Source organism: Andrographis paniculata, unplaced genomic scaffold, assembly GCF_009805555.1.
Source record: "Andrographis paniculata isolate CXL003 unplaced genomic scaffold, ASM980555v1 Contig95END, whole genome shotgun sequence".
Lineage (NCBI taxonomy): Eukaryota > Viridiplantae > Streptophyta > Magnoliopsida > Lamiales > Acanthaceae > Andrographis > Andrographis paniculata.
Genome location: NW_026137634.1, coordinates 2,258,580 through 2,283,414, shown reverse-complemented (window position 1 = coordinate 2,283,414; position 24,835 = coordinate 2,258,580). Strand labels below are relative to the sequence as shown.

The following is a 24,835-nucleotide window of genomic DNA, read 5'->3' as shown; positions in this document are numbered from 1 at the left end:
AGTATTGTATAATATAAAAGTAATAACATTTAGACAATATATTATACGTATGTGAGACTAGTGTTGTTTTTAACGGGGTGGCGAAGAAGACAATAATATTTATTAGATATATTATATTAGGTGGTATTGGTACTGGAGCAAATTAAAGTCCGCCTCTTTATTTCATCATTAACTTCTCCAACTAAATAAATGCTGACAAAGCCTTCTATGGTGGTTGTGCTTCTCCACAAACCATCTACCTTCTTATTGCATCACAAGATTCCCAAGGTGTTTTGGGTTTTTTGTTTTTATAATAATAATAATTATTATTATTATTATGATACGGGAATTCACCTACTTTTTTAGTATGTTTTAGGTCAAATTTAATAGTTGATAACTTCACAGATACGAGTCCATCCTTACAATATCAGGTCATAGACAGCTCTCCGGAGTCTAATCGAATGCTTGAAGGGCTTAAAAAAAAAAGTTGTTTTGGGGATGTGCTTAGGGATTTTCTTTAATCTACCGTATTTTTTGTCATTTGTTTTTCTTCGATAATGCACGAATTCATGTTGAATATATATTCTACATTGGAAAAATATGAGATCTCTTGCAAGGGTGAAGGACTCCACCTATCACCAATTGATTTTATATTGAAAGTCCGAATTCTTTTTTAACAGAGTTATGATGCCTATATTGAATTTAAATCTTGTATGAATATCTTTTTAATAATTCATAATCACTATTTATCGGCTAGAATAGCCTAAATCACATCAGGCAAGTCCCAATGTACACCTGGTTTTAAATCCAGGACCACTCAATTACAAGTCTATCATCTTGACTAACTCGGCAGGTATGCATATTGTGTATCTTATTTTGCCTGTATAGTTTACAGTATGTTATTCCAAAATAAAATAAAATTCCCAAGGATTTGTTTGTTAGATGTTCTAGAATAAAAATATATGAATTGAAATAAAGTTTAATTTCCATATTTAAATTAAAATAACGTTGAATTGCATTCTAAAAAGGTATTTGATAAAATAGCTCGTCAATTCTCTTAGGTTCATGGATCTTCAAAATGTGTTGTCGATTTCAAATAATCTCTTTTTAATATTTTAAATTGTATTATTTTAAATATTCTTTGCAATTATATGATAATGTTTAATTTGTACTTCAAATATGAATCAATATTATTTTGTTTAGAAAGAGATATTATTATTATTATTTCTTACAAAATAGTACATCAGAATAATATTTTAATCAAAACATAAATCAAACATTCAGTTTCAAATAAAAATCAAACCAACCCTCCGTCATATTATACATATATTAATATAATAGATATTTATTCACAAGAGTTATCAATTCAAATAAAATATTATTTTTTGTAATATCGATCTAATATAAAAAATATATTTATTCAAAAATATTAAGTGAATACACCCTTATTTTTTATTATTATTTTTTTAAAAGTTTAATTATTTTGTAATATATATTTAATTAAAAATACATTTAAAAGATTTTAAAAATGACTACATTTTAATAAAATTATTTTATAAAAAATAAAGAAGTTTAAATGTATATAAATTCATAAATGATTTATGATTTTATTTAAAAAGCTTTAAAATAATTAAGATAAAAATAAAAAGAAAAGGATGCCATATGCTAACCAGATTTACTCCATTTCTGAGATACATAAAATCAAATGCATTTGTATAAAATATAACAAACATCACATATTAATACTTCATATAATATATATATATATGTATTGTTTATTATATTTTCATATGCTATCTATAAAATATTTTATATGTTGATTGGGGCAATTAGTAAGATGCTAGTGTATTGGACAACTATATTTGTGATGTTTTAATAGTTATATATTGTTTATTTATATTTCATATCGATTAATATATCCTACGAGCACCCAAACATCGGCCATACCTATCGATTAATATATTCTACAAGCACTGAACCCTCGGCCATAAATAAAATACGAATCCTAATGGAAAAAAAGACAAGAAACAGGTAATGAAAATATTCCCCCGCCTAAGAGAGAGACAAACCATGGCTTTAAAAAGAACCAAAACTCATTAAAACCACCACAGCAACGTCTGAAAAAGACCTCACCCCACTCGATAAGGGATGACCCTAGTGGTTTGGAGGTAGATTTATTACCGTGAGGTTATTGGTTCAAATCCTCGATGTCTTTGGGTCACATGTTACTCATGTTTCGCTTAGTCGGGAATTTACCCAGTGCGTATTTTCGAGTAACGGCTGCGGGTTTCCACATCATCAAAAAAGAAAAAAAAAAAAACCTCACCCCGGACTCATGACCATTAGATTATGAGTTCAAATCCCGATGTCTTTAAATCTTACTTATCACACATGATGATTCGTCTAGTCTAACTTGTCATGTTAGATCTAGTTTGAAGACTACTAAATTCGACCTAAAATTTAACTAATAGTAAAAATTTTGAATTTGAATAGTTGTATGATGTAATATAAATAAGTATTGATGTGATGTTTTGAATATACAATTAATTTTTAATATAATATAAAAAATAAAAAAAGATATTTCATTTGATATTTTTTGGGAAAAAAATTTAAATAAATAGTGTATTTAAAGTTTAACCCCCAAACAAACACACCTCTAGAGTTCATCCAAATGATAGTGACGGTGAGTTCTCACTCAATTAAAATTTAATTAAAAAACAAAAAAAGAAAAAGACCTCACCCCATTTCTCACCCCTCCCCCTTCTCTCTTCACTATCTTCTTATCCTTTTATTCTCCAAACCAATTGTTCACTTCTCCCATCACTTTCCATCTTCCTTTCCTTCAAACCCTTTCTCATATTTCAACATTTCTAGCAACTTCCAAACTAACTCCTCCTCTTATCACACAAAACTCCCAAAGAAAGAAAATTCGGAACTAAACCCAACATATATACGTAAACAGCGTACCTTAAATCAAGCGAACGAGCTCGATCAATCGATCCTAATCGCATGCATTTTAACATTCTGCGACGATGCAGAGCTTCGAGTTCGTCACAAAATCTGGCAGCCTCAAGCATCTCCCGGCAGAGGCGTGGTTCGGGAATCCCTGCATTTCAGACATCGAATATTTCATCAAAAGTCTGTCAGTCGTCAAGGGGAAGGAAGTCAGACCTGAGCTGATTGGATCCATCATCACGCATTACGCGTCGAAATGGATTCCCGAGCTCGGACGAGACGACGACGACACAGAATCGGCGGCGATTGCCGGGTTAGAAGAATCCCCCGAGTCGGTCACGGCTGCATGGAGCAAGAAAAGGTTCTTCGTGGAATCGCTCGTCGGGATTATACCTCCCGAGAAGGATTCGATCCCGTGCAACTTTTTGCTGAGGCTGCTGCGCGTTGGGAACATGGTTCGCATCGAGCCGGGTTACCGTTTGGAGCTGGAGAGGCGGGTTTCATGGCAGCTCGACCAGGCCTCGTTGAAGGAGCTGATGATTCCATCGTTTAGCCACACGGCCACGACTTTGCTCGACGTCAAGCTCGTCCTCCGCCTGGTGAAGGGATTCATTAGTACAGAAGTCGCCAAAAGCGGCGCTGCAGTTATGAAAGTCGCAAAACTTATGGATTCTTACCTCGCTGAAGCAGCTGTCGACTCGTGCCTGACATTGGCTGAGTTTTTGGAGCTCGCTTGCGCTCTCCCGAGCCATTCTCGCCCCATGGATGATGGGCTTTATCGCGCCATCGACACCTACCTCAAGGTTAGCACTCTACATCCTTTCTTTTTATCGTAATCCTTTTTACGCTGAGAAAAATGGCGAGATTCTTGCACACGCGGGTAGCTTTGGACAACCTTGGACCACATTTATCTCGACTCGTAGTCCCTACACAAAATGTAGCATATCTTTCTATCCTCAAGTTTAGTGCTGTACTGAGAGAGAAGTTCGAATTCCTTCCCCGGAAAACGGACACCGGTAAAGTACTAGGATAGAGATAGGACATATAAAGGGAGGCCATTTTGTGTTGTCACCAACACAAGATTCTTAAGCTAGAGTTGAGAATATATGGGTTTTTCTTCGCAATCTTTTTTCATATATTGAAATACAAAATCCTCTTCACGACGAAAAGTCGCTCTTCCTACTTGTAAAAGCGACAACTTTAGGTTGTCGTAACTCGAATTTATGGTTCAAGGCATGAAAAGCTTAGCTCGCTATAAGAGTGGAGGCTTACATAACCCTCACTAAACTAGATTCGACCTGAGATAAACTTGTGATCAAACTTTTACTTAGTCGTAAAGTCCGGTCAACACTATAAACAAGTTTATCAACATCGAAACAACATTTTCATAGCGATTCGATATGTTACATCCCAAGAATTAGGTGTTTTGTTGCTCTTTCATCCATAGATGTCTTAGGTTCTTAGCACAAGGACATAAACTTATGTTAATTTACCCTTCAAGTAACATGCATCTGCTAAACGATAGATATGCGAAAGTAAATAAATTAGTAAGGAAGAAGATTGACCTGAATTTTTCGACTTATGGAGCTCTTTTGGAATGTAACATTAATGATCCACCCAAGGTTGTATTCAATCGAGCCGACTAAGACCCAATCCTCGCGTAACATATGACTTATTTTGATGTTGTTGTGTAGGCGCATCCATCGCTTCCAAAGCAAGAACGAAAGATGCTCTGCAAGCTGATCGACAGCCGGAAGCTCTCCACCGAGGCGTCCCTCCATGCAGCACAAAACGAGCGGCTGCCTGTGCGCGCCGTCATCCAAGTGCTCCTCTCCGAACAAACAAAGCTTAGCAGGCACGCCGAATGGAGCGGCTCCCTGAGCGCAGCGCGCAGTCCATCTGCGCTCAGCCTCGACATCCCAACTCGGTGCCTGTCCAAGCGCGAGACGAACATTCAACAAGCTGAGATCAAGCGGCTCAAGGAAGACGTACTGAGGCTGCAGAGCCAGTGCATTGCCATGGAGAAGAAGATGGAGAAGCTGCAGGTTGAGACGAAGAAGAAGAAGCGTGGAGGATCGTCGTCGTACTTCAGCTGGAAGAAGCTTGGGATCATTCGCGCTTTCCGAAGGAGCAGGATTGGGGAGAGTGAAGAAGAAGGTGAAGTTGCTGCAATGGCGATCAAACCGCCATTGGAGATTAAACCGAAGCTTCACAGAGGCAAATCGTCGAACAGGAGGCGGACAATGTCGTGAATTCGTGATCGCTGGTGTTACAGTTGCTCTGCTTCTGCAGCTTCCCCTGTACTCGATAACGATCGATGTACATCCTCTGTGCTGTTCATATCCGCTCTGTTCATCTGCATCGGAACGAAGACGGATTAACAATTTCACATCGAACAATTTTTGAAAAGCAAAAATCAAACAAATCAATCGAAGACACAATTCACCACCACAACCTTTAACTTTAATGTAAACGACAGAAGAAATTAATCCAAGCAATTATGCTAATTTATCTATAACCATTTCTCAACCAATCGGAGAAACGCATGAGCTTTTCAGTGCTTGACACTTCGAAGAGCCGTTTTTGATATTTCTACGTTTTACCTGTCCAATCGAATGATTGAGGAGCTGCTTGATCCAATATTCCACTGATCCATGGATCGATAATCCAGAATCAATCTTCACCATTCGTATGGTGGTCCTATCACAGATATACGGTGACGATTGTTCCTAGGGTTTCAGATCCTGGACTGTGTAAAAACGAAATAATTTAATATAAATAAATTACAAAGTGTTCACGCAGAGGGCATTTGTTGGTAGTTACACTCCTTTAGTGTTCACTTTGACTCTGTCGCCGGAAAATCAATATGCCGACGGAATCGCCGCTCCTCCGCCGCCAGATGGACAGGTGGCGCCACCGCGTCTCCAACTCTCTCCGTCTGAAGACAAGCTTTCTATCCGAGCTTAGCGGTTCCGTCGGCGATCTAGGGACCTATATCCCCATAGTCCTCGCTCTCACGCTAGTTTCGCACCTAGATCTCTCCACAACCCTAATTTTCACGGCGCTATACAACATCGCCACCGGAATACTCTTCGGAACTCCGATGCCGGTCCAGCCGATGAAATCGATCGCCGCGGTCGCGGTCTCGGAGACGCCTCACTTGACGGTCTCTCAGATCGCCGCCGCCGGGATCTGTACTGCGTCCGTCCTGCTCTTCCTCGGCGTCACCGGACTCATGTCCGGCCTCTACCGATTCCTTCCCCTTCCGGTCGTGCGCGGCATCCAGCTCTCGCAGGTAACTGCTCCTCCTCAATCACCGTACTTTTCTAGAACATTCCGATATCAATTTCCATGATTACACATTAATTTGCTGATAATTTTCACGAATTGTATAAAATTCATTCATCGATTTATCCATTATACATTGCTGTGAGAGGCTTTGATTAATTGTCGATCACCATAACAAGTAACACTGTAGTTTGATGAATAGAGTAGGGAGAAGATCGTTTTAAAATGAGCTCTAATTGTGTTCTGCAGTTGTGGTTTTGTTCTTTAGTTTCGATATCTAGATGTCTAAATAATTGTTAAATATGATACTCTCTCCTTCGACTGTCACATTTGACTTCAGCGATATTGCGCTTAAAATTAAAATTATTTTTATATTTGTATAATTTTTCTTTACAAATATTATAATCCCTTCATCTCATAAATATAATCTTAATTTGTTAGGAATTTAAAGAATATTGATATTATATTATACTCTCTCGTCTCATAAATATAGTCTTAATATTGATATTATATTGCCCATGTGAGTGTATTAGTGTAAAAAACAGTGAAAATTGTGTAATAAAAAAAAAAAAAGTAAGACTAATTTTATGGTGATATGGAAATAAAACTATTGTTTTGGGACAAACAAAAATGGTAAACAAGACTGGGACTGAGGAAATATATTATAAGGTGTTAATGGAAGTATTTTTTCAATTTTTTTAATTGTATTACGTTTTGATATAATAATTAATATTCAACAAATGCAAAAAAAAAAAATAGATGAGACCCTGTAACAGAAAATAATAAAAATTAATAATTATTGTATATTTTTATTAAATCCGTGCTCAAATATTTGAATCAAAATTAAACCTAGCCTATACTCTGATACTATATCAGAAAAAAGCATCTATTAATTATATATCTGCAAACTGAGTACTTAATACTAACTGCGCCTCATAACAAGGAGATCATTTATGTGTTATTATATTTAACATTAAAAATATATTTTACTTCACAAATATCATTTTATTTGGATCGACTAATTCACGTATTCTTCTGACATTGTCTTTATTTTTGTGTACTTGTAGGGGCTATCATTTGCGTTTTCCGCAATAAAATACATTCGTTACGATCAAGACTTCACGGCAACCACCAAAACGAAAACCACCGATCCCCGGCCGTGGCTCGGCCTCGACGGCCTCATCCTTGCCCTCACTGCCCTCCTCTTCCTAATCCTAACCACCGGCGATGGCACCGGAGCCACCGAAATCGAAAATCCACCCCCGACGCCGACGTCCGTCCAGCGGCATCGTAGTAGAGCTGAACGCCGTCTCAAAATCCTCTCATCCATCCCGTCCGCCCTTATCGTCTTCCTCCTCGGCTTAATCCTCTGCTTCGTCCGCGACCCGTCGATCATCCGCGACCTCCGTCTCGGCCCGTCCCGATTCCACGTGCTCCGCATCACGTGGGACGACTTCAAGACGGGATTCGTCCGCGGCGCCGTGCCTCAGATCCCGTTATCGGTGCTCAACTCCGTGATCGCTGTCTGCAAGCTGTCGGGCGACCTCTTCCCCAACGCCGACCTCTCGGCGACGGAGGTTTCGGTGAGCGTCGGGGTGATGAATCTCGTGGGCTGCTGGTTCGGTGCGATGCCGTGCTGCCACGGGGCGGGCGGGCTGGCGGGGCAGTACCGGTTCGGCGGCCGGAGCGGGATGTCGGTGGCGCTCCTCGGGGCGGCGAAATTGGCGCTCGGGCTGATGTTCGGGAACTCGTTCGTGCGGATTCTACGGACGTTCCCGGTGGGCATTCTCGGCACGCTGTTGTTGTTCGCCGGGATCGAGCTGGCTATGGCGTCGAGGGACATGAAGTCGAAGGAGGAGTCATTTGTGATGCTGGTGTGCGCCGCCGTGTCGTTGACGGGGTCGAGCGCCGCCCTCGGATTCGTGTCGGGAATTGTTCTCCACCTGCTGCTCCGGCTCCGGGAGATGGACTGCGGCGGCGCGCCGCCGTGGGGGTTTAAGAGGGATGGCGGGAGCGAACGTGTAGAGCCTGATCCTGAGCCTTTGTTGATTCCTTAGATGAGAATTGTTTTAGATTTAACTTATTATTTTATGGTTTGGTATATGAATTGTGGTATATATTTGTGAGTGATCATGGCATGTTTATGTGTAATAATCTAGAAAATAAAATTACAAAATTAATTATTGTTGAAATTATTTAAATTATTAATGTTGTGTTTTTGTGTATTGTAACTGCTATGTTTATACTGATAGTTTTGAAATTTTTAATATTATTTATTAGTAAAATTGTACAAAATTCGCTAGTATTTCAGAAATTACTCCAAATTCTTAGTATTTTTTAAATTATGTCAAATTTCTTTATGGTTTCGTATAAAATCTGCGTCTAATTTTTTTATTTAAAGGTGTTTAATCTTCACGCTTCCAAATTACGAATAAGTTTCGCAATCCTTATTTATAAACCATTGAAATTATAAATATACTCGTTATATTAAAAAAATTAGTTTTGACAATCTTTATTTCTAAATCAGGTTAAATATAAAAGGAATAAATATATTTGTAATATTAATGGGTAAAAAATAGAGATTTTGAAATTTATTTGTAATTTGAACGCGTGTAGGTAACGACTGCTGAAGGGATTATATGCAGAGTTTAGTTTGGCACAATTTTGAAAGTACGATAAATTCAACTCGATTTTGTAAACCTGCGGATGAATTTGATGCAATTTAATCTTATTTATTTGCAGAATTCTTATTATTATTTTTTTTCAAACAACATAGTATCAAATATGCTTGTTCCAAATATTTTCTTGAAAAATTTTTACATTTGATCGAATAGCATCCAAAATTGCAAAAGTACATATAAACAGAAATTCTTATTGATTCAACTGTTCATCTTGTATAGTAAATCATAATCAAAATCACTTTTGTCTCAATTAGTATTCACTCCAAAACCACAATTGGACCATAGATATATAGATTCATTCACAAATACTTCAAATATATATATATATATATATATATCTTTCTTTCTCTAAGGTACCATCCCTTCCTCCACCAGCTGCTCCAGCCCTCTCTTCAGCCGCTCCGCCGCCGCCCGGCACTCATTTTCCGGCAGCCCTCCGAACGAGATCCTAACGTACCCGCCGCACCCGCTCGAGCTTCCCGGAATCACAACGACGCCGTGCTTTTTCACCAGCCAGCGCACGACTTCAAAGTCGTCGTCTTTGTACGCCTCCGGAAGCTTCGCCCACAAATAGATTGCGCCTTCGCCGCCTTTCACCGCATCTATTCCCAATGGGGAAAGCGCGTCCATTAGAAGCTCCCGGTTCTTCACGAGGTCCTTCACCCGATCGGTCACCCAATTCGGACCCATCTCGAGAGAATGGAGCGCGAGGCGTTGGCTAATTATCGCCGCGCATATCGGGATGTTGTCTTGGATTTTGAGGAGTTGCTCCGCGAAGCCTTTCACCTCCGATGGATACGCGATCTTTGTTCATGAAAAAATGTAAAATTGTAACCGGATTTATATGTCGAGGAAAAAAGAGTAATATTATTAACTTAGTGAAGAGGGGAAGAAATAATTTTCACTCTAAGTAAATTTTGTCGGAAAATTATCCTCTATATATCTTACTCATTGTCGTTCTAATGATCTTAATTTTACGGACGATAATCGCGCATATTTACATAAAGTAGAGCATCCATATAGAATTATTATATGTGCTAGTTATGAACTACAATCATTATAAAATGATATTATTTTCTCTCACAAAATATCGCATTCGAATATGAAATAAACTAAACTCCAAAAGAATACAATCTAATCGAGCAAAAAGTAAACTACTTTTATAGTACCTATATTTCAATCTGAATATGAAATAGGGATGTCTAATCGTATACTTTAGCCTCAGATTGCTTCGAGATTTTCTATTTTATGTTTATTATTTTGCAATTTTCACTATTTTCAATACAAATATACTCTCTCCGTCCTATATTTATCTATCAGTTTTTTTTTTTATAGAGTTTTAGAAAATATTAGTATTATATTGTAACATAGTAGAAATAAATGAAAAATAATTTATATAATATATTTAAAATTCAAAGAATATTTGTAAGGTTGATACATAGTACAATTATTAAAAAAAAAATGAAATAATTATGTTGTTAGGATTAATAGTTTGATAAGGGACGAAGGAAGTATTATATAATTCCTATGCTTATATGATTTTAGAAACATACTGAAGAATTCAATTTTACTTTTTAATTCAATTTTACTTTTTAACTACGACAAGGTGAACTATAAAATAAATTTTACGGTGAGTATTTTATGCATTTATACTAAAACAAATATATTATAAGCGTAAGTTGCGCGCGACTCACATATCCGACTCGCCATCCCATCATGCCGTAGGCCTTCGAGAAGGAAAAAATATTGACGATGTGGTTGTCCTCGATACATACATGTCTTCGACCGTCGTACATGAAGTACCTACAACAACGACATCCGTTACACATAGACGAGCAAAAACATCGAAAACTCAAATCTACTTTAAAAAATTCGCTCGAAATTTCAATCAATTTGGTAATAACTCACTCGTATGTATTGTCGATCACAAGCCAACATCCGGCATTCTTACAAAGATCCGATATCCGCTACTCGGACATAGTTCACAAGACAACATAGGATCATTAGCAAAAAAAACAAGAATGTTCCGCATTTCTCGGGTTAAGACAAGACGGGAGAAGCGTTTTTACCTTAAGGAGCGGTTCGGGAATGTAAGTTCCCGACGGGTTTCCTGGATTTACAACGGTAACGAGCTTCGGGGTCGGCTTACTTTGGAGTAGTTTCTCTTCTAACCAATCTAACATTAAAAAAATAAAATAAAATCGAAGCTCGTTTAATTGTAAGACCATTTCCAACTCATCGGTAATTATAGTAAAAATGCAGTTGATCTATGGTAATTTTACTTCAACCATAAACTTCAATTTTTACTGTATATTCCTTGTATATTCTTCTTTTATATTATTTTATATTACTTTTTATATTTATAAATTTTGGAGGTGGGTTGGAGCTCCTCCCCCAAATTTTCACAAGCCACTGTATTTTTGCGTGGGTTGGAATTGCTCTAAGAAATGAGCTTCGTTTTTCGTCGATAACGCGAATAGGCGTCGAGCAAGAAGAGAAATTAACCTGCGTCGGGATGGAGGGTCTTCGAATCGCCGGGCCCGACGAAAATGTCCGTCACTCCCGTCATTTGGAACGACATGTAAGAATTGAAGTAGTATGGCGCGAACATGACAACCGAATCCCCGGGATCGCATAATGTAAGAACAATGTTCACAAACGCCTAAGGGATACAACATTAAATCGAACATTTCATCGATACGACTAAATCAAGACATTGTAAGGCCATGACAGAACAATATATTGAACATTTCAACGACGAAATGCTCACCTGATTCGCCCCGGCAGTCACCATTACAGACGACTTATGCAAATTGTTCTCGCGACGCAACTGCGAAAGAAATCGCGAGATTAGGACAGTATGAATTTTCGATCTATGTATGTTGTAAAATTATTACAACCTTTTCTGTCAATGCCTCCCTTAGCTCGGGAAGGCCCTCGTCGCCGCCATACCGGCTGATTGAGGGCTCCCATACAAGCTCTCGGACTTTTTCTAACGCCTCTTTCGGCGGCTGCCAATACACGACGCCCTTGAAGACAAAAACAAAAAGTATCCGATAAAGTTGTCAAGACATACAAAAATTCAGACAACCTAAACTCATCTTCGAACAAATCCAAGACTATGTTTACATGAACACATTCGAAAAATTTTAGATCTTTTCATCGACTTTAAGAAAATATTACACTAAATATCTTCTTCTTTCTCGTAATATCGAATCAAATACTTCATTTTTTTTTTTCTATTATCGAAGATTATCTAAACGACGAATTCGAGACATCGATTATAGCCCCAGAATCGAAGAATTTCTAACCAACATTGCAAAAATGTAAAGAGTTGAATCGAAATCAACAGAGTTCTTGTGATTCAAATTCAATTCAATCTTAAACAAAGGGGAATTTCATAGTTCGTAATTCACAGTTATCAATTCCTCGGAATCCAAATTAAGGCAAAACAAGATTCACAAACTTCAATTCCTCGTACCCCATCGAAATGTAGAGATATAATCCACAGTATTATTATCCTCGTATTCTCCAAAATATTTCAGGCAAAAAAAAACATTCACAGTTTTCAATCCCTCGAACCACAAATTCAAGAGATGATTGCAATCAAAATGCTCCACAAAATTCAAAAGACATCTTCATTGGGGAAATCAAAATCAAACAAAATCAAAAATTAAAAAAAAAAAAAAAAAAAAAAAAAAAATCGAACAAACCTGAGCCAAAGAAACACAGTTCTTCCTCCCTCGGATCAGCTCCTGTATCTATAAATCCACTCAATTCAATTAAAAAAAAAAAAAAAATTAAAAATTCAAGAAATCAGAAATCAATTCGACAGTACCAAATAACTAATTTATTTTATTTTTTTTAAGAAAATTAAATATAATTGCAAATAATTATTAAAGTATTTTTTTTACCTCAACCATAACAGGGGTATTCGTAAGCAAAGCCCTTCTTGCAAGCGCCGCATTAGAACCCATCCTCAGACCTTAATTTTTTCGACTCCTTTTTTTTTTTCTTATCTCAGACGCCTACTATATATACATACAGATATCTGTATCTATTATATACATATAATTGTGTGTTTGTGTGTACATGTGGTAAGAGAGAATAGAGATAGATAGAGAGAGAGATAGAGAGAGAGAGAGAGAGAGAGAGCTGAATCAACGCAATTAAAAAAAAAAGAAAAAAATTGAGGGCTTTTTGTTTTCTGACCTACCTACCCTTCTGGGTTTAATTTTTAATTTTAATATTTTTTTATTTAATTTTTTTATTTTCTGGTTGTGCAAGGATTGGTGAGTGATGGACCAGTTTATATATATTACAGCTGTGGATTCACATAACAATGGAGAAAACAGGGTTGGCTATGGAAATTAGAGAATGGATAAATTTAAATTTTAATTAATTTCTTTTTTAGTATTATTAAAAAAAGGAAAAGAAAAAGCAAATGGGGAATTGGTGATTTGTTCGTATACTACCTACCGCAGTCGCTTGGACCCCAATTTATTTATTTAATAATAATAATAATTTATTAATCTGCAAAAAGAATCCAATTTACTAGGGTGTTTTTTTTAAAAAAAAAAAAAAATTTGATTTGAATTTAATATTAAAATAATATTTAATAAAATATTTTGTGATTTTTTTTTAAAAAATATAAAGTTTAAATAATAAAATATTAAAAAATTAGTGTAAAGAAACATAGTTTATTAATATGCAAATGGAAGAACCCAATTTATAAAGGTGTAATTTTTTTCTTGGTTGAATTTGAGAAAATTTGATATTAAAATAATATTTAATAAAATATTATATATATATTTTTCTAAAAAATATAAAATTCAAATAATAAAATAAAAAAATAGTGTAAAGAAACATAATTTATTAATTTTTTTTTTTTTGATCCGAAACATAATTTATTAATTTGCAGATGAAAGAAAGTGGGTAAAGCATAAAAGGGGGATTTCTTTTAGGTGAATAATATATATATATATTTTAAAATTGTCATAAAAAGACTAGTTTCTTTTTATAAAAAATATATTATTTTTTTATACTTTTTTTTAATTGAAAAAGAAAAGTAATTATTATTAGTTATTTATATTGATAGGCGTGTTCAATCATTTGATCACAAATTTATATAAGAGAAATAGTAAGTATTTAATGGGATTTAAATTTTTTATTAAATACTTCTTTAGTTCATTTTACATGTTTTTTTAAGTAATTAATTTTTTATTATAAATTGATAAAATAGTTTTTATTTTGTATATAGATATAAATAAAATAAATAAAGTAAAAGTAAAATAGTAAATTATATTTATAAAAATAGAAAAAGGACCATCATTTTTCAACGTTTCAAATAAAAAGATAAGATATTAGTTTGTGGACGGAGGAAGTAATATTCACTCTCCTTTAAGTTTATATCATTTTGTTTGAATAGGAAGACTAAACATTAATGACATTCTAAAGTGTAAAAAGTAAAGTAAGATAGGATATGAAATTTATTAAAAAATTAATTAAAAAATAATAAATTGAAAATTGGTGACAAATTAATTATTATTTATTAAAATATATATAATAAAATTATAAATGAAAATTTATTTTATATAAATAAATTGTGCTAAATTAAAAATAAATAAAAAAAAATCTAACTTAATTATAGCAAACTGAATGAATAATTTATTTGGTTTCAATGGATTTTAATTATTAATGTATTTATTTATAGTATTTTTATGACTTGGATTGCATATTTATAATTTAATATATAATATTAATTATATTTATAAATGTAATCAAATAAAATATGTTATAATTCAATACTTATTATGGTCAATGAATTTATTAGTTGGTTTACGGGTTTTGAAATTGAATTTTTAATTAGAAATAGTAAAATTTATGAATGATAATAATTATTTGGTTTGATATAATTAAATATTAATTAATATTTTAAAAGTAATTTTAATTTTAATATAAAATTAAGTAATAAAAATTTGATTTGATATATATTTTTAAAAATTGATAAATAATATATTGGAATTAAACATTAATAAAAACAAACATAGAAAATGGTGTGTTTGTTTATCAAATTGAATTTTAGGTTTGGATATTTGAATAATAAAATTTGAATTTAAATGATTATTTTATATTATATAATTAAAAATTTTGAATATAAAACTAAATTTTAAATTAATATAAAAAAATATTTAATTTAAATTTTTTAAATAAATAGTCAAAATACTGTGACAAATTCTCAAAAAAGAAATTATTAAATAAATATAATATACTCATATTAACATAATATAATATATTTTTTATCTAGTCACAAAAAAATTAATAAATAAATAAATAATATTATTTTTTATATCATCAAAATAATTTTTTATAATTAATGTAAAAATACTTACACGTAAAAATACAAAATAAACAAACACATAATTTATATAACTCTCTCCGTCCCACATACCGTGTCTGCTACACTGTAGACACGGAATTTTATGAGGGGTGTAATCAGTAGATAATTAAGAATGTATTAGTGAAAATAATTATCCGATAATATAAATAATTATAAATTAAGATTAAGATAACTAATTAGTTTAATTAAAATAAAAAAAATTATAAAGTATAATCATTTTTCAAAAAAAGAAAATAATATGGTATGCGGAACGGACAAAAACGACAACGTGGACATGATATGTGGACGGAGGGAGTATTTGTTAAATTAAAAAAAAAGGTAGATAATCCACTCTCGTTTATTCTTTTTGAATGGACAATTTTGTTTTATTGATTTATTTATTACTCCCTCAATCCCACATAATTTGTCCATATTTTCTATTTTCGTTCGTTCCACATAACTTGTCATTTTTATTTTTGGAAATATAAATTTGTACTTTAATCGCATTTTAAATTTTATAATTTTCTTAATTTTAATTAAATTATTTATTTATTTTAATCTTAATCTATAATTATTTTTACTAAATAATAATTATTTTTACTAATACACATTTTAATTACTTACTAATTATATTTTACCTAAATTTCCGTATCTACAGTAATACACTCATATTACATGGGACAGAGGGAGTATTAATCGGTATCTTCTAGTATTTAGTTTTGTTTTGCTTTATTTTATTGATTATTTTATTATAATCAATTGCTCAGTGCCGTTAGATTTTCAACACGTGCTTTCTAATATCTTCAACACTTTAGTGGAATATTTGCTTATAAATATATATACAAAAAATAATTAAAAAATATAATGAAATAAAATATTTATAAAAACTATTCTATAAAATAAACTCATAAGTATTTTATAACATAAAGGTTAAATACAAACTTTTGTTTTCAATAAAAATATAATTATTTTTTATACAAAACAAATAATATATAATCACTATTTTCACTTAGAAAGAAAAAAAACAAATAAAATAAAATCTAATAAAATACAAAAAGAATATATACATATTCAAAGTAAAATAAAAATAAATTAATTAAATTAATCTACTTGACATAAACATATATCATTAGTATGTTTTTATTTTTTTATAATACTTGACTTATATGTAATAATTTTGTTATTTTCGTCTCTCTAATTCAAATATATTTATTTATTTTTTTAATAAAAGTATCTTTTATTTTAATAAAATATAATCTTATACTTTACATAATATTACAAACTATATTGTACTATTACATATGAAATACTTCTTCCGTTCCTTAACAATTTATCTCTTTTTTTATTTTGGTCTGTCTCGTAACAAAGTATTTATTTCATTTTTTTTTAGTAATTATACTATCTACTTAACATTACAAATACCCTTACAATTTACAATATATTACACAAATGTCATTACCTTTATATCATACAAAACTAATAGGATTAATTTAATATTTTTACTTTTATATCTACTTTATCTTAATATAATACTAATATTTTTAAAATTTCGTCCAAAAAATAAATGAATATAAATATGAGACGGAGGGAGTATTAATATTACTAAAATTTACCTTGAAAAAATAATAGATATATATGACTTAGACGGAGGGAGAAATATTTAGTGTAACTATAAAATAAATATTTGATGTAATGATTTTATAATTTTTTATTATTACTTATGAATAATAGAAAAGAAAAATAGACCTTAAAAAATCATTTGCATTATTTCAATTTTAGTAATAAATCATTAGCGGGGGATTGGATTAGATGTCCACTGTTCATCCCATTTTTTCTACTAAAAAACATTAAATCAAACACATATTTTTTATTTTTTATATTATACTAAAAATCAATTTTACATTCAAAATATCACATCAACGCCTATTTATATGACATTATGTAACTATTTAAATTCAAAATTTTTACTATTCAAATCCCAATTCAAAATCCAAACCCCCAAAGAAACACACCCTTGAGCAAAAATGGTAGATTGAGATTAGGCACTAGCAATAATAGCCCTACGATGTATTTTTATGTAATAAAGTTTGCATTTAATTGCCACCAATCATATTGATTTACAAGTAAGGATTGTGTTTAAATGTGACTAATGACTTTGTTCTTCCAATATTTTTTCTCAATTATTATTCCCAAAAAATAATTATAAACAATACATATTACTTTATACCAATGTTAAAAAAAGTATAAAAAAAAATAAATAAAAATTTAAATACTTATTACAAAAAAATCAAATATTCAATTTAAAATAATATATTTTATACTTTTTGACACAATTATCTGTACCACACATAAAAAAATAAATAAATAAATTCATCCCAAAATTCTGCATGAACGGATTATTTTCACAATATTAACCATCCATAAGAAGAATTCTTCCTTAAAAAAACATAAAATAAAAATCATAGTAAAGTGTGTTTTTATTTTTTTATTTTAAATTCAATTTTTACGGTTACCCATAACTATATCTTATCTTATCTTATAAAAATATCAAATTAAAATATTATTTACATTAAATCTCAAATTAAAATTTCAAATTCAAATCAAAATCAAAGACACTATATTTTATTCTATATTTATGTTTTTTGTCTTTACATTAATTTAAATTTAAATTTTTTTATTTACGCTAAAATCTAATTATTATTCCATCCGTCCCTTAAGTAAGTATCTATTTATTTTTTACACAGAATTTAAAGTATATTAATATGTAGTGTGAATAAAGTATAAATTACTATAATAACTTTATTATTGTGTGATATAAATATAATGATATTTTTGTAATATATTGTATTAAGTTGTAAAAGTATTTGTAATGTTAGGTACATAGTACAATTACTAAAAAAAAAAATAGATACTTTGTTATGAGACGGACCAAAAAAAAAAAAGAATATTTAAACCAATGACTTTACGGTCATAAATTCATCCAACACACCACTAGATCATCTCGACTTTAAATTTTTATTTGCGTAGGAATTTAGAAGTTTGAATATAATCTTTTGTGAGTTAAAATAATATATTTTATTAAAAATAATTATAATAATTGTATAGTAAAACATATCAAATCAAAATTTAAGTAACATAATTTATTTATTTTTTTCTAAAATAATCAATATTTTAATAGGAGCAAGAAAAATTAAGAACCAAATAAGTATACTTATTAGGCTTGACAATTTGGACTGGCCCAGTTGCTATTATTATTATTATTATTATTATTATTATTATTATTATTATTAGGGCCTATTTTAGTGAGTTAAAAAAAATAATAATTGTACTTAGTTTTCATTTTTATTATTTTTAATATAACGTTTTTCACGCATCCAATGAATATACACGTTTTATCACGTAAAATATTACTCCCTAATATGGGACTACGTAGACACGATAATTTAGGTAAAATATAATTAATAAGTAATTAAAAAATATATTAGTAAAAATAATTATAGATATTAAGATAACTAAATGGTTTAATTAAGATTAAAAAAAATTTAAATTTTAAAATTTGAAATACGATTAAAGTGTATAATTAATTTTCTAAAAAAAGAAAGAAAAAATTATGTGGGACGGACAAAAATAAAAAATAGAAATAAATTATGTGGGACGGAGGGGGTATACATTAAGTATTACATAGACTCAAACTATTCAAATCATTATTACATAAATCCAAATCAAACAAAGGTTTGTTTTGATCGTATTTGGGATTGATTGATTTATTTATTTTTTTATAAAATTAGTTTAAATGATATTGTAATTTGACGAGAAAAATAATTTACTTTTATTAAAATAAGACAAATTTAGTTTTAAAAAATGTTTAAAATTCAAACCCAACAAACCCAATCACAGTGCGTGGGGATTGGATTTTAAATACACTATTCATCCAATTTTTTTTTCCTAAAAACGTCAAAGCAAATACCAATTTTTCATTTTTTAATATTATACTAAAAATCAATTTTACATTTAAAATATCACATCAACAACTATTTATATCACATCGTACAACTATTCAAATTCAAAATTTTTACTACACAAATCCTAATTTTAAGTTAAATACCATCATCCATATCGCATAAACAAACATTGTTAATTTATTTACTATGTAATTTTATAATTTTTAATATATAAAAATTTAGGGTGTGTTTGTTTTGTATTTTGGTTTAAAAGAAGTTTCTTTCTTTTTTTTTTTTTTTTATATAAAGTATAAGAAATTGTGTAGAAGATATAAAAATAATAAATATCACATAATATACCATTTGTATAATTATTTTTTAAAAGTGTCACATAATATATTTTGAATAGAATATATTTGTTCGTTCAAATAATTTTTCGGATACGATTTTTAATATATATAATAATTATTTTTTTTTATACTTTACATAAAAAAAAACCTCAAATCAAAATATTAAATAAACAAACACAATTATTATTTCTATACTTTACATAAAACAATGCACACACATTTATATTTCGGGTGCATTCATTCAAAACTTTTTATTTAATTATTTTAAATTTTGATTTGACTAATGATTGAAAAATAATACTCTATCTGTTTCTACATTAAGAAATTTATATTTTTTACTTTCGTTCATTATATATAATTTATCATATTTTATAAAATATAATTATACATTTTAATTATATTTTAAATTTAATAATTTATAAATTTTTTAATCTTAATTAAATTACTTCCTCCGTCCCGCAATAAGGTTACCATTTGGTTTTTGCGTCATTGTATTTGATATTAAAAATATTCTTATATTTGAATAATTTACTCGACAAATATAATTGTATATGTATTATAAGAGACTAATAAATATATTTTTGTTTTCTTTTCTTGATTTGTACTACGTATTGATATCATAATTAATATTCAAATATCAACACGCAAAAAGTCAATGGCAACCTTCTTGCGTGACGGACGAAGTATTTATATTTTAATCTTAATTTATAATTATTTTTACTAAATATTTCTTAATTACTTATTCGTTATACTTTATTTAAATTTCTGAATTTACAGTAAAGTGAACAAAATTTGTAGGACGGAAGAAGTATTTTATAAGAAATATATATATATATATATGTATTTTTTTTATAAAAAACAAAATATTACGATAATTGTAAACCAAACTCTAAGAAACACACCATTTCTTTCTAAAAATAATAATAATATCTTATATATTAATGTATTTATTATTCAATTGTTTACTTCTATAAATATAATATATTAATTTTTTTTTTTAAAAAAATGTGACAATAAAAAATAAAAATAAAGTTAAAACCGAATGTGCTAGCAGTAAAATTTAATAGTGTTTGGTACAATGGGAAAAAATGAAGAGTGGGTCCCATTTGTTGCGTTAAACAAGTACAGAGTCAACCTGACTGTAATGAATTCAGTGCCTGTGGAGCAGTGAACCAGCACGTGATCTTGTCGTGCTGTCGGGGAATAAATTACGTAACCTTTCTCCAATCGTCACGTGCCGTTGCTATTCCCACATGTATAATTTACCGTGGCTTCCCTCGCTTACTATTTTTTTTTTTTATAATTATTTTTTAAAATTTTATTATATTTTTACAATATTTTTTTTTTCTAAAAATATATTTCTTTTATTTTATAAAATAATGCTTAAAATTTTTATACATCAAAATTGAAAAAAAAATATGGTATTTTAATATTGTATTTTCTTTTTTAAGATTAAATGAAATTTTATCCGATTAATAATGTAAATATTTAATTAATATAAAATAAAAGTAAAAAATATATGAGATCATTAGTGATATTTTTATTAAATACTTCTTTTGTCATTCAAATATGTGTTAAAATATATGAGCATCAATTTTAATAAAAATGACTAATAATTGTTATACACAGTCCATTTATAGAAAATAAATTTATTCATTTATAATTTTATTATAAAAATTTTCATAAATAATAATCATTTTATCATTATTTTTCTATTTATCACACAATTTTTTATAACTTTTTCAAAAATTTTTTTTTATAATACTCCTACTTTACTTTTTATCTATCTTATTTTTATATTGAAATATTATTAAATTTTAATCACCGTTTTCAAATAAAATGACATAATTATCTCAGAGAAAGTATTATTTTTATCAATGAATTCGAGTAATATGAAAATTTCAAAAAAAAATAAAAATGTTCTATTAAATTTAATGGAGTCAAGAATGAAGTATTGGATGATATTTTGGTAAAATAGAAGTAAAAGTGTAAAATGAGAATTGAGTGTAGACTTAACATATATATTCCCTCCGTCCCATAACTATGAATTCTTCTGCTTTTTATACGTAGTTTTAGAAATATTAGCATTACATTGAGGTATATAGTAAGAATAAAGTAGAAATAACTAAAATAACCTTATTAATATTGTGTGATATAAAGGTAATGACATTTGTGTAATATATTGTAAATTGTAAGGGTATTTGTAATGTTACGTAGACAGTACAATTACTAAAAAAAAATGAATTCTTTGTTATGAGACATACTAAAATGAAAAAATAAATAACTTATTATGTAACAGAGGAAATATTATAAATGAAAATAAATTTTTTGGCAAAATAATAATTCAAATTGAAATAGCATCAATCCATAATACAGATCAAGCATAGTATAAAGACAACATATAATTATACAAAAACACAATGCATATATATATATATATATTATATGAAACTTCATACTTATCAAAGTCAGCAAATTAAACTAATTAACCACAAATTATGTAACTTAATAACACACCAATACTTCTCTCTCTCCTCTCTCTCCTCTCTCTCTCTCTCTCTCTATATATATATATATGTATTTATATGTATGTATTTCTCAACAACAACACTCACTTAATAATTACTCTATTGACCAACAATAATTGCTTCTAATTAGCACAAATGTTCGGTATTGTGAATAGTCGAAAATACCCTTGAAAATATAGGTACTAATTATCTATTGCCTTATTGGCAAGCAATCCTTTGATAAGGCCATTTTTGGAATTTGGTGCGTCGGCTTGCTTCATTATCCTCAGCCTTCTGCACGTCTCAGCAAACATCCTAAAAATAAATAAACAAATAATTATTATTTGCATAGTATTCAAAATTATTATTTAAAATATTTCATCTAAAAAAAATTCTTTCATAAATTTGAAGCTGAAAAAAAAAAAAAAAAAACTCAGTTATTATTCATTTATATTAATACTGGTGAAAAAAATCTAAGAGTTCAATTTTTTCCCCTATAAATATATAGCATATTTGATTTATTACAAATAAATTAAATGGTTTAAAAGTGAAGTGAAAAGACAATAATACCCCCAAGGGACATCTCCAAGGAGCATCCAGTCGCCATCTTTGTCCTCGTATATTGGAACGTATTCTCCTTTCTCTTCATCTTCCTGCTTCTTCACTGTACACACACACACACATATATATATATATATATATCAGAAAAATTTTATTTTATAGTTATTATATTTTCAAATAATTATCCTGAATTATAAGCCTGTTTATGCATATATTCGAATATTATTACTATACAATCACATTTTTGGTCCTACAAGTCATTACTTATTTTTTTTTTGGTATTACGAATCACATGATTTTAATACTATCTCCATCCGGGTCTAAGGATCTTATTTATTTTTTACATGTTGATATTTGAATATTAATTATTATATTAAAATGTAGTATAAATTAAGAAAAAATTGCAAAAATATTTCAATTAGTGGCTTATAGTACTCGTAGAAGGACATTTGTACAAAAAAATTATACAACTATAAGGATATTTTTATACGCAAAACGTAAATGTGACCCTTAAAGCCGGACGAAGAAAATATAAATTAACTATGATTAAGCACAATTGTAGAAGATAATTGACTATTAAGCATATAGATGCAACTAAAATTTTAAATATATACTCCCTCGGTCCAGTATCAGAGGAGTTTCTTTTTTTTTTTTTTTTAGGTTTTGTAATAGATTAAAAAATAATAGTATTTTCTTAGTTAGTGAAAGTGTGTACGGATTTTTGTCCTTTAACTTTATGTATAAAGTAATTGTATCTGTAATGATATGTTTGTAATTTAAGTAAAAATTAATGATATTTTGGTATTAATGTATAATATTACTTTTTTCAAAATAGAAAATTGATACACATGAATATTACTCCTTCCGTCCAATTTCTATTGTCCTAAAGTATATTTACATAGTTTTTTTAGGTGATTGTCATTTTGTTATGAATGGATAAATTTGCCCTTAAGTGTACGGTAAAGATTAAAAATAATAAATGAATGAAGGGTAAAAATGTAAAATTTGTGTTTAAAAAAGGAAATAGGACAATAGTTGTTGGACGTTCCAAATAGGAAAATAGGACATTAGTTTGTGGACGGAGAGAGTAGTAAAAAATGTACTTTCCATAAAAGTAACCACATTCAATATTTATTTTCAATTCAAAACATTAGTTTATAAAATATAATTTTCATTTAAAAATAGCACCCTATACCTAATTCATAAAATCTTAATTAAAAACCCTACATTCAAACATTCATTTATACAAATTAATGACCAAGTACTAATTCTAAAGATTAATTAAGGGTATGTTTTGTGTTTTAAATATTTTGAATTTGATTTCAAATAAAAATTACTCCATAATTTGAATATAAAATTTCAAAGAAAAAAAAACATATTTAATTTAAATGAGAATTAAAAATTTAAATTCATTCAAATATAGAAAGTATATCTAAAAAAAAATAATACAATGGGAATTGTGTTTGTTTAGTTACATTTTTAATACTCGATTCTTAACTATTCAATCACCAAAAAACACACAAATCTTAATTACCAATATCGAAGCAGCCAAACAGTTCCTGGAGAGCTCCGACGAGCTGACTGTAACCGCCGTAACCGCCCAAATCGATTTTCCGAAGATACGGCGCGCCGTCCATGCTAACTTTAACGCCGTTAAAGCTGCTGCTCTTCCTCCGGTGCGCCGCCACCGGCGGCCAACCAACGATCTGATTCTTATTCTTATCATTACAATTATTCCCCGCCGCCGTCGCCGCTGCAATTCCACAGAAATCGGAAAATCCTCTTTTCTTCTCATTCTTCTCCACCTCGCCGCCGGGAAGCCCTAGCCTGAGTTCCGTTTCGAGTCCGGCTCCGTTCTTCTCCATTGAATCGTAGGCTTTCAATTAATTCCCTCTCTGAAATCGTAAATTCGATTAATTAGTGAATTGCAATTTAGGAATTAGGGTTTCAGAAACATATATATATATATATATGTGTGTGTGTGTGTGTGGTTTGGGGAAGACAGCAGAGGCAGAATGGGCTGAAGTAGGGAAATCGGAATGTCGGGATCGGACGGCTGTGGATTTGCGATGCTTGCGGAGGTGGGATCGTGGCCGTCCAATGTGCATGCTCAAGGGGGACATTGCATGTGAGCTTCTTAATTGCATGTGGGTGGGTGGGGATGAATTAAATATATATATATATATATATATTT

At 30.2% G+C, this 24,835-nt stretch overlaps 4 protein-coding genes and 1 long non-coding RNA gene across 6 annotated transcripts; 2 read left to right on the top strand and 3 right to left on the bottom strand.

The window, feature by feature from the left end:
- Nucleotides 1–3,011: 3,011 nt before the first annotated feature.
- Nucleotides 3,012–5,295, top strand: LOC127243284 (root phototropism protein 3). The gene is made up of 2 exons (XM_051263225.1): nucleotides 3,012–3,737; nucleotides 4,629–5,295. The coding sequence occupies exons 1-2, from the start codon at nucleotides 3,012–3,014 to the stop codon at nucleotides 5,184–5,186; spliced, it is 1,284 nt and encodes a 427-aa protein (XP_051119182.1). The 3' UTR covers nucleotides 5,187–5,295.
- On the bottom strand, nucleotides 3,383–5,661 carry LOC127243285 (uncharacterized). Of its 2 annotated transcripts, none has more exons than XR_007836971.1 (3): nucleotides 5,538–5,661; nucleotides 3,612–5,290; nucleotides 3,383–3,530 (listed from the first exon to the last, which is right to left on the bottom strand). It is a non-coding gene; the product is annotated as an uncharacterized LOC127243285 (long non-coding RNA). The 2 variants fall into 2 exon arrangements; XR_007836970.1 differs by lacking the exon at nucleotides 5,538–5,661 and adding an exon at nucleotides 5,390–5,529.
- A 65-nt stretch (nucleotides 5,662–5,726) lies between these two features.
- On the top strand, nucleotides 5,727–8,430 carry LOC127243283 (molybdate transporter 2). Its single transcript, XM_051263224.1, has 2 exons — nucleotides 5,727–6,229; nucleotides 7,290–8,430. Exons 1-2 carry the CDS (start codon nucleotides 5,801–5,803, stop codon nucleotides 8,277–8,279), a joined length of 1,419 nt encoding a protein of 472 aa, XP_051119181.1. The 5' UTR covers nucleotides 5,727–5,800; the 3' UTR covers nucleotides 8,280–8,430.
- A 644-nt stretch (nucleotides 8,431–9,074) lies between these two features.
- On the bottom strand, nucleotides 9,075–13,036 carry LOC127243598 (aromatic aminotransferase ISS1). Its single transcript, XM_051263689.1, has 9 exons — nucleotides 12,818–13,036; nucleotides 12,617–12,664; nucleotides 11,804–11,932; nucleotides 11,674–11,733; nucleotides 11,409–11,565; nucleotides 10,973–11,079; nucleotides 10,812–10,870; nucleotides 10,598–10,706; nucleotides 9,075–9,707 (listed from the first exon to the last, which is right to left on the bottom strand). Exons 1-9 carry the CDS (start codon nucleotides 12,878–12,880, stop codon nucleotides 9,252–9,254), a joined length of 1,188 nt encoding a protein of 395 aa, XP_051119646.1. The 5' UTR covers nucleotides 12,881–13,036; the 3' UTR covers nucleotides 9,075–9,251.
- An 8,942-nt stretch (nucleotides 13,037–21,978) lies between these two features.
- Nucleotides 21,979–24,592, bottom strand: LOC127243174 (auxin-induced protein AUX22-like). Its single transcript, XM_051263062.1, has 3 exons — nucleotides 24,176–24,592; nucleotides 22,651–22,744; nucleotides 21,979–22,395 (listed from the first exon to the last, which is right to left on the bottom strand). Exons 1-3 carry the CDS (start codon nucleotides 24,504–24,506, stop codon nucleotides 22,284–22,286), a joined length of 537 nt encoding a protein of 178 aa, XP_051119019.1. The 5' UTR covers nucleotides 24,507–24,592; the 3' UTR covers nucleotides 21,979–22,283.
- Nucleotides 24,593–24,835: the final 243 nt, after the last annotated feature.

What these genes read in the sequence shown, in the direction of transcription:
- LOC127243284 (XM_051263225.1), top strand. Translation starts at nt 3,012, where the DNA reads ATGCAGAGCTTCGAGTTCGTCACAAAATCTGGCAGCCTCAAGCATCTC. An exon ending in CCATCGACACCTACCTCAAG is followed by an intron (nt 3,738 to 4,628) that starts GTTAGCACTCTA and finishes GTTGTTGTGTAG; the next exon opens with GCGCATCCATCGCTTCCAAA.
- LOC127243283 (XM_051263224.1), top strand. Translation starts at nt 5,801, where the DNA reads ATGCCGACGGAATCGCCGCTCCTCCGCCGCCAGATGGACAGGTGGCGC. An exon ending in GCGGCATCCAGCTCTCGCAG is followed by an intron (nt 6,230 to 7,289) that starts GTAACTGCTCCT and finishes GTGTACTTGTAG; the next exon opens with GGGCTATCATTTGCGTTTTC.
- LOC127243598 (XM_051263689.1), bottom strand. Translation starts at nt 12,880, where the DNA reads ATGGGTTCTAATGCGGCGCTTGCAAGAAGGGCTTTGCTTACGAATACC. An exon ending in ACTGTGTTTCTTTGGCTCAG is followed by an intron (nt 11,933 to 12,616) that starts GTTTGTTCGATT and finishes TTTGTCTTCAAG; the next exon opens with GGCGTCGTGTATTGGCAGCC. An exon ending in GACCCTCCATCCCGACGCAG is followed by an intron (nt 11,080 to 11,408) that starts GTTAATTTCTCT and finishes TTTTAATGTTAG; the next exon opens with ATTGGTTAGAAGAGAAACTA.
- LOC127243174 (XM_051263062.1), bottom strand. Translation starts at nt 24,506, where the DNA reads ATGGAGAAGAACGGAGCCGGACTCGAAACGGAACTCAGGCTAGGGCTT. An exon ending in GTTTGGCTGCTTCGATATTG is followed by an intron (nt 22,745 to 24,175) that starts GTAATTAAGATT and finishes GTGTGTGTACAG; the next exon opens with TGAAGAAGCAGGAAGATGAA. An exon ending in CTTGGAGATGTCCCTTGGGG is followed by an intron (nt 22,396 to 22,650) that starts GTATTATTGTCT and finishes ATTTATTTTTAG; the next exon opens with GATGTTTGCTGAGACGTGCA.